At 27.1% G+C, this 10,383-nt stretch overlaps 1 protein-coding gene across 1 annotated transcript in view; it reads left to right on the forward strand.

Moving 5' to 3' along the window:
• LOC142331744 (uncharacterized) overlaps positions 1-3,486 on the forward strand; it is a 542,969-nt gene extending 539,483 nt beyond the window's left edge. Inside the window, exons 8-9 of the mRNA XM_075377800.1 lie at positions 269-380; positions 2,913-3,486. Of these exons, the coding sequence (XP_075233915.1) occupies positions 269-380; positions 2,913-3,208 (408 nt within the window). The 3' untranslated portion in view covers positions 3,209-3,486. The remainder of the gene's footprint in view (positions 1-268; positions 381-2,912) is intronic.
• Positions 3,487-10,383: the final 6,897 nt, after the last annotated feature.

The following is a 10,383-nucleotide window of genomic DNA, read 5'->3' on the forward strand; positions in this document are numbered from 1 at the left end:
TTTGTACTCTGGGGGTGTAGGTATCAACTTAACTTGTTTGCTACAAATTGGCTTGATAACTAATTCTGTAAATATTTTAACTAAACTTCTATATGCTTTTAAAGATGTAAGGGGATTCAAAAAGTAAAATATTTTACTTAGGTAAGTATTGATTAACAATTCATGATCTGTGAAAAATAAATGAACAATGTAAAAATAAAAAAAAACATATCTATTTGTCATTTCATTTGAATTAAGTTCATTTGTTTTTTTTTTGCGTTCTTTTTAGGGTGCTTTACCAATTCGATGGATGGCTCCAGAATCTTTACATTTCAGCCTTTTTACACATAAGACTGATGTCTGGAGTTTTGGAATTCTCATGTGGGAAATAGTCACTCTAGGTAAATGAAATATTATGTATATACTAAAAGAAAGAAAGAGAATATTTGATTCTAACATATTATATATTTGATAGTAGTAAAATAAACCAACTTACAACTAGTTTGTTATACATTTAGTGTTACCTCATGATTAATGCTCCATTTCAAATATCTAAACATAAAATCATGAGGGACTTACAAATCTCATAACTGATATGTGCTTCTGCAATAGGTTAATGACAAAAATATCCCACTAATTTACTTCAGTTAAAAATGAAGTATGTAAAATATATTTTTACATAAGCATATAATTGGTTCCTAGTCAGTGGTTGGTAATCTGGTAATTGTAAATCAAGTTCTTAGCAACACAGAGCCACATTCTTGCAGAATCAGCTATAGGATTACTTCCCTGAGAGTATTTTTTTATGTGAAATTAAATAAAGTATAGATTGAATAATCTGATTTTGTATTGATCAATGCCGCATAAATCCACATTTATGCAATCTTTCAGTCTTAAAACAATGCATTCTTTCCTTTAAAGTGGCTATGTTTGTCACAGTGAAATATATTTTCTTTTGAGACCTATTTCTTTCTAAATGAATATCAAACAAGTTGAATAATTCATCTTTCTCAATTACTTTAGCTAATGAGAAGTTCTAAGTTGTAGATTAGACATCTACAATTTCAATTACATCCAGTATTTTAATCAAATTTAATCTGACTCATTTTCTGCATCAATTAAACTAACTTCCATTTGACGACAAATTGATTCCTCAGTTTTAAATTTTTACAGCTTTAACATATGAAATATTGATAATGTCTTTACAGTAATGATTAAGTTATATAATAATCTTTTAACACTCTTTCTCTTTTTTAAAACTCTTTTCTCTTTTTTAACTTAGAAAAAATCTTTTAAAAACTGTTCTGCAGAAATTTGTTTTTTTTCTGATACGAAACTTTGAAAAGTTTTTTTCAATAGCTTTCATGTAGCATTTCTTATTTTTTTAAATATTTGTTATTGTTTGTTATTGTTTTTTATCATACCTATAAGATGAATAACATAATAATTTATATTCTGCAGCTATTTCATTTACTTTCTTATCAGACTAGCTTGGATTTTTGTAGAGATTGTTGATTTCTTCTCTACCAATATATCACTTTATGTAGGCATTTATGCCTACAAAGATATATAAAGATAATTATGCTGGTAAATTTATAAAAAACAAAAATCTTAATTATCTAGTAATGTAAATTAACAACTGCACTCTACACAAACAACATCACCGTTTGGTAACAGTAAACTTACACCAAAATTTATAGATAAATAAAATAAAAATAATTCTGTTAGCTGGTCAGAGAACATTAGAAGAGGTATTTATAAAACATTAAATATTCACTGCAAACTACATTCATGTTAAAAACAATACTATACTAAGATATAAAATATCATGAAGGAGGTAGGTCAAAGTAAATTTGGAATATCTGTTTCATTCATTAGAAGGAAGGAGTAAATTTGATTGAAGGAAAGTGAAGAAAACTAAGTTTTGTTAAATTTTGTACTATTAAATGGTTTCTTACATAAATAGCAATAAATATTCCTTTTGTTTATGCTACTCATCACTCACATACTTTTAGAAAAATAAGATCATTATAGTGAGCACTAATAAATCAATCAATTTAGTATTAATATTAGTAATGATATTTTATAATTCATGTGTGAATGACATCCCAGTACTATTTTTTTTTCAAAAATATGTAAAATCACATCTAAAACTAAATTCCTTAAAAATGGCTTGTAAGACAATATTATATGTGAAAAATTTAACTTCTTTTGATTTGCATGGAACAGTAAGAATAAATACTTAAAATTTATGAACATATGTTTATTCATTTCACATCAACATTTCACCATACACCTTAGTCTGGTGTTCTTCCATTCAACCTTTAATTTTTGGAATTTCCTCTCAGAGGTTATGATGTTTGTTCTCATGAGAGGATAACTATAACCTGAACGCATAAAGCATAAATCTGGTTTTCACATCATTCAATTTATTATAATATACTTGTATTTTTATTTAATTGCCTATATCTAATTTAGTTAATTGTTATTAACTATGGAAATATTAGGTCTGTGTCTGTTCGAATGGCTAACTGTTTGGTTACTGTTTGACCACTGGACAGAAACAACTTTAAAATCAATTTGTAAGCTGCCCCCCTACTAGATACAAAGGATGCATCAGTTCTGACATTCTTAAGTCAGAGAATCTAGTACGTTCAACAAGAATTAATTTTTTGAAGAAACAAAGGTAACAAAAAAAGGTAGATGGTGGAAATTGAAAATTTATAGGGTATATCAAACTAGTTTTCAGTCTTCTCTGAGACTTGGTCCTGGGTTGAGATATAAGTTAACCCAAATTTTTGTTGTTAAAGAAAAAGGATTATAAAAATACTAATATTAGGTTTTCTTTAGTTTCAGTTCTATAATTAAGAAACTATTTAGTTTAGTGAGTACAGTATGTGAACTTAATGTATAATTAATAATTGTATTTTAAGGATCAACTCCATATGCTAATATGGGTGCGAGAGAGGTGATGCGTAGAGTGAGAGAAGGATATCGTTTAGACCGGCCAAGTCATTGTCACCAAGAATTTTTCAGAGTAATACAAAGGTGTTGGAATTCTGAGCCAGCAAAACGACCCACATTTGCAGAACTGAAACATGAACTAGGGCAATTGCTTGGGGATTCAGAACATGGAGGCGGTTATGTCGATTTAGATGGACTCGCCGAAGAAATAAAACATCATAATTCAAGTGGGGCGAGTACATTACAAAGGCCACATAATCATTGATCAGTTTTTGTATAAATGTTATTTATACAAATGAATGTATAAAATGAATGAAATGACATTACTTTATTAATATTATTATCATTAGAATTAGTGTAGTAATTATAAAAATGGCCAAGAAAAAACTTTTTAATGGTTCATTATAAAACATGTTATATATGTAGTATTAAATAAAAAACTTATTCAATAAAAAATAAAAAAAATGAAATAAAACAGATAAATTATATGCATGAAAATAATAAAACAAAAAATCCTGCATAAATATATAGCTAACATTGCAAATGTATACAATTTTAATTAGAGTGAAATTTATTCAATCTTAATCAGTCTTTCTGTAATGTATAAATATACCTTTTAAATTTTTTTTTATTTTGTTTACTCTTTATGAAAAAAATACTATACAAAGTTTTAAAAGATTAACTTTACATTAATGGCAAATCATACTTCATTTATAACTCGTTTGCTTAGAAAGAGCGAACTCAGTATACTCAATTTAAAGACATTTAACAAAATTTTAAAAGATATATATAATTTTTTTTATGATTATGTTTTATTTTTATACTTATAGCATAATTTTGAAATGATATAATTCAATGTGATATAGTCAATAAGTTTTTACATTAAGTATTATAGTGTTATTTTTTTTTTTACATTTTTAAAAAATAATTTATTAAATATACAAATATATTTTATTTTTAATATTAATTAGAAATATTTTTTTAAAGCATGAAAGTATACATATCTTTTTTCTTTAAAAGTCAAACAGTTCATTAAAATATATATAATACACTACAATTAAGCAATAAAGAGTTTCTTTAGATAACTGTTAGTTTTTTATGTATGTGAAAAAGATGTAAAAATTAATTTTTTAATGTGTTATTGTTGAACACCCATGTACACTATTGAAATGAAAATTGATAGATTATTAAATCAAACACTGCAATAGGAAACTATATTAAAAATTAAAAAGAAATGGATCAATAATTAATTTATTACTGCTATGTAATTAGCAATTATACTGACTGTATAACAACACTAAAAATTCTATAGTAAAGTTTATTTTCAAGTAATTTTTAGATTTTTAGTGTAGTATAATTGGATGAGAACTAGATTTATAATATTTTAACCCTGAAAAAAATCAGTTTATTCCATGGTCAGCACTTAACACATATTATATTTATATCATTTTTATTGACAGGAGTAGAAGCTTACATAAGAATGGTATGGAGCCGCATTTTCCATATCAATAGTAATTCAAGCCATTTTACTGCAATGCCAGCTGTTATATTTCCTTAATAAAGCTTTATCTAGTAGATGTAATAGAAATATTAGTTTATGATCAAGCTACATTCAAACACTAGAGGGAACTGTGTGTTAAACAACATTGTAAGATTTGCAGAAGTTTCTACGCAGTAGTAGAATTGTTGCGCCTTATTTTTTAGATGTTCTCTGTAAGAGTCAAAAGATTTATGACTATGAGATTCTTTTCATATGGTAAAATTCTTCTTGTAAGTTCTTAAATAATTTTCACCTTCTGTGTTAGCTACTCGACCTTATTTATTCTTTCAAATAATAAACACTACTGCCCATTTTTCTTTATCACTTCTTGAGCATATTTTTGGGAAGGATATGATTCTCAATTCAATCAGGAATTATTTTCCTTAATTAATTAATCTATCGAATTAAAATGTTAGCTTTCCAGTGGAACCTTCTAATTGTTTTTTTTTTTAATAAAAACAATCTATTAGAGTTTTCTTAAGTATGAGCAGGCATGCAAACAACTATAAACTCAGGTAAAAGACTGAAAGGTTTGTCAGTATGGAACACTGGTTTTCAGCCCAAGGACTAATGCTTGGACTGCTCTTCAGGTACCTCACACTAAGTGAAGATAGATTTACATCAAGTTTTAGTAATCAGTTTTTTTAATTAATTTTTTTTTATGATGTTTTTAAGTAATATTTTATGATGAGCTAAGATGCAATATACAGTCAGAAGTAAAAATTTACTTCTTTTCTATCGAAAGTGGTTTAGGAATGCTAAACAAGTGTTTAGTAAGCAATATATAATAAAAATAATTTGTAAATAATAAAAATTAAAATGTTTATAGCAATAAATACATTTCTAAGGGATTGATTCTATATAAACATAAACACTATAAATAAGAGGAGAAATACAAGAATTTCACTACTATAAAAAAAAAAAACAATTATTTACTATTATTGATTACAAATTAGTGGATATTACTGCAACAGTTTGATGGCAGCTTTCTCAGAGAAACTCTATAATAATATTATAAAAACACATAATTTTTTTTAAATTATTACAGAAAAAAAATTCATAAGTGGCCATTTGTTTTAAGAAATTGTATGGTTTTAGTAAGAAAATACAGAACAGCCATCTGTTAAAATTTCACTTTAACAGTTTTATTCATAATTCTTATAACTCCTTGAATAATGATTGCTTATTTTATAGAACAAAAAAATAAAAAATGATCTTAAATCAATCTAAGAACATAAAATTTAAACGAAACCCGGTACACAAAATAAAAAAATAAATAAATTTGTATAGTTACAGTAACTTTAGTTTATTCACATAAACGTGAAATGTACATAATTAGCTACTCACAAAAGTATGTAAATTATTAGATATCAGTATATCTCATATTACAAATAAATAAAAATTCTAAAAATGTCTCTTAATCTGATGATGTATTTTATTTAATATCCTTAAATTATTGTAATGTATGTTTATGTGTTAGTTTTATTACTGTACACAGAAATCCTACAGTATAATCGACTTTGTTCTTGTAAATGGCTAGATGGATCCCTTTGTATGTATTATCAGTATACATACTATATTGTTTATCATTAAGTCAGAATCTGTTTACATTAGAGTAAAACATTAGAGTTTAAGTCGATTTACATAATCGACTTTGTTCTTGTAAGTGGCTAGATGGATCCCTTTGTATGTATTATCAGAATACATACTATATTGTTTATCATTAAGTCAGAATCTGTTTACATTAGAGTGTACAATAAATGATGATCATAAAATGACCTTGATACTCTATCAAGGTATCAAGGTATTAGAGGATTTAAAACTTATTTTTCTAGAATTTCATGTCACATTTATATAATATAATTTTAACACTAATTACAACTGAATGTTGATTTTGTAAATATACGACGGCTGTCCAAAAAGTAACTTACGTTCTGGAATATAAAACCAAATAAAAAAAAAGAAATTTTATTATATACATTTGTAAGGACAATCTTAAACTATTTTTCTACATAGTCGCCATTTAAACTGAGGCACTCATCATAAGGATACACAAGCTTTTCAATTCCTTTCCAACTATGGTGGATTTCTTTCCAACTCTGTTGCATAATAAGGATTTTCTTTCGCCCAAAAAAACACATTTCTGCCATGCGAATTGCGATAGATTATTCTATCAGTAAAAGGACATTCATCAGTAAAACCTTTCTGCACCTTTCTACAGAGCACTGCAGCGAGAAATTTTTCTAATAAAGCCCATCAGGATGCAGCATATTATTCCATGTCTGCATCTGATTGTTCATTGATTAACAATGGATGAAATGGACAAATTTTCAAGTCCTTTTACATATGGTTTTGCATTGTCATCCGTAGTATATGATGTTCAACTGACCGTTTACAAGTTGATTTCATTGGGGATTGTTAAACTGAAACTGCAACAGCAGCACATGCTTCTAACCACATTAACTTTCGTACACTCTGTGGCCTATGTTTTTCCCAAGCCAACATTGTTTTTTTCATGGTAGTACCTTATTAAGCGTTGCTGAAACATATTACTAACTAGCTTTATTGTTTGATTTGTACGTTGTTGTTGATGAACTCATACACCTGTCACTAACTGCTCCTCGACACTGTAACTACTTGTGTCAGCCATTTTAGCACAACTGTCTTTTAGTCAGTGTGTGATGTAAAAAAACTGTTGCCAACAATCCTAATGAAAATACTGTATGTTCTAAACATATATCCTAACTCATATTTTTTGTTAACTTTAGGGATACAGTGACTTCCCAGATACAGTGAATTTAGGCTGTTGGGAGAGATTCAAATCTACCTCAGAACTTTGACAGGATCTGAACAATGAATTCTAAGTGAAAATTAATGTCTTAAGTGTTAACAAATCTAAATAAAATATACCTTACACCAAAAACATTTCTTAAAATAAATCAACTCTAAAGTCCCCATCCTTCATGCCTTTCCAAGAATAAATAGACATAACATGTCTGAGATACTTAAAATGTGAGTAGAAATATCAATTGATACTAGGGTAGAACATTAGCAGAAGTAAATTATTAAAAATATAGTATTTATAAAATTTGGATTTATTTGTTTTAAAAGTGTTAAGGTTTGTATCTTAAAGTTAAAATATGAACTCTATAAGATTATAGAATTATACAACTACCACAACTGCATAAAAAATATTAATGAAGTTTTCATTAATTTTTTTATTGCTATTAATCTTTATCTATACTTTTTATGAGTACGATAATGATAAAATAACATTTAAATATTGAATGGTCAAAAATCTGACCAATCCTAGTTTACAGTAACAAAGTAACCAACATTTTTTGAACAGAAAATTTAATCTTTCTTAAGTTATTTTTCCATGTAATTATTCATGAAATTACAAATCATATTTGTATACGCTTTTGGTACTTGTCTACCATTAATTTATTCAGAAATTAGTGACTGCTTCCTTTAACTCCAAATCACTCATGAAGTGGACCCCTCCAAATAAGTCTTCAATTTTATACAGGTGGAAGATTACTAGAATTGATATGATGATAGTTCTAAATCCCATTAAAAATATTTAATTATTTATGTTTGGTCAGTGGTGAGGGATTGGGCAATGTAATGGTGAAGGATCACACCAATATAATGTTACAATATTGTGAATATTATATGTTCAAGAAATATTCAAGTTTTTCATAAATTTTATTAAGAGCGAGATGAAGATTCTGCCTGGCAAATTCATCAGCATGATACAATATCTCCATGATTAGCTGCTTATGTGATAAAGCACACCAAACTCTATATTTTTGTCATGTAATAGTTATTTTAAGATCTTGTGAGGATTATTCATAAACCAAAATCAATTGTTCTAGCTGTTGACATGACCCAATAAATGAAACCACACTTAATCTGAAAAAATGTTACATCAAAAATGTGTACTTTTTTCATTTGCTAAATCAACCACTGCCAATATTCAACATGTTTAGGAAAATGAGTATTGTGTAACTGATGCACTACAGTTTTGTTGTATGGGTGTAATTTAAAATGTTTAATCAGCGCTATATGCATACTACTCCTTGAAATTTTGCCAATTTTCTGATAGACTTTTTTGGGCTTTCAGCTATGTGATCAGAAATATCATCCAACTTTTTGAAAGTCCAGAATAGATGGTATATTTTTTTTTTGGACGAAAAACGCTTTTGTGTTACCATCATTTTGTTATTATTTCAAAATAATAACAAAAGCTTCCTTCTCGGATATTAAAAGATTAGCAAAATAAGCTAAAACTAAGATGAAAATTAAGATAATTGTAGAAACAAAACTGAAAGTGTAAAGGAAACATAATAATTAGTATAATATATCCTAACACAAATAGAATATTATCCTAATAAGATAATACATCCAAATAACAGAATAATATCAACATTTATAGCAGATTAAATCCTATGAAGTATATTAATTCTTCTTAGAAGTAACAATACCCAGTCAGTACATTCTTATTTATTCTAGGATGTGGCGAATGTCTCTTGGTAATTTTAATTTGTAATGCAAGGCCGCAAAACATATGCAGTCCACAATGATGTGGTGCACAGTCAAGCAGAAGTTGCATCGTACACATATTTAGATGGTATACTGGTTATGGGTATTTCATAAGGTTGGCCAGTAGTATGGACTACCCCAACCCTCCTTAACCAATCAACTTCAAAATAATATTACATAAATATTTTAAATATATGATCCATTTTAGCTAATAAATAAGGAAATATTTACAATGAATGAAAAAGCTGAAAACAAGTTTTCTACCCTCATATTTTTAATTTGGGAGTACAATGGAACACAATACAAACAAGTAGTGTATAAGCTTCCTAAGAGATATTAAATTAAATAAAAAACTTATTCTACTCTGAGTAGTTTTGAGTTATGAGATCCATGGTAACCACATCTCCTCGCTAACTTAACCAATTGTAACCAAAATTACATGTCATCAATGACTCATATTCAAAAGTCTTTGTTCAAAATTATAAAAATTGGTTAATCCAGTATAAATATATCAAGCAAAATGATAACTAATGAAAAAAAAAAAATCAAAAAAATAAGATTCCCCTTCAACTGAATGAAATTATTCAATTATAGTTACAAATTACTTTGGCTAACCATAGTGGCATACTAATGTAATAAAATTATCACACTGGAGACAAATGGTGGCCATATTGACCACTTCCTGAAAATAAAAACTCATTTTAGTAAGAATTATTCCTGTTTCTATCATAATTATTTGTAGATAATAAATAAAAGGTTTGTAAACACTGGTGTACAGTTTCATTTGGGATATCCATCATTATTGAAATTAGTTTTTTCAGTCCTGTTGTTTACAATAACAGGAAAGATATGTAGCAACATCTACAGTATATAGTATTTTAAGAATGTGTCAGCTTAAACATTTTAAAATCAGATTAATAACTACATAATCTATAAATAGATTCTTACATACATTCTTACTCTAATTTAATCTTTTATGAAAACTAAAACAAAAAGCAACTATATATTTCTGTTTCATCAATATTTTTTACAGAGGAAAAAGTGCTTAGCTAAATATTAATAACTACTAAGTAAGAGCAAACAGAATCTCAAGAATAACTGCAAGTGTAATCAAAATAAAATAAATAAATTAGATGAAACCACATCTAATTTATTTATCGATGTATTGAGCTAGAGTATAGTTACTCTATAGTAACTGATCCCATTTATATTTTTTTTTACAATGCCACAATCATCTAGGAAACAGCAAGTGTATTAACAAACTTTTTAAAAAAGTTTAAAAATTTAAATGTTGTCACTGGTTTTTACAAGGCAAGGTGTTTACATGATTCATCATTCTAACTATTAACACCATT

This window comes from Lycorma delicatula, chromosome 10 (genome assembly GCF_047948215.1).
Source record: "Lycorma delicatula isolate Av1 chromosome 10, ASM4794821v1, whole genome shotgun sequence".
Classification (NCBI taxonomy): Eukaryota; Metazoa; Arthropoda; class Insecta; order Hemiptera; family Fulgoridae; genus Lycorma; species Lycorma delicatula.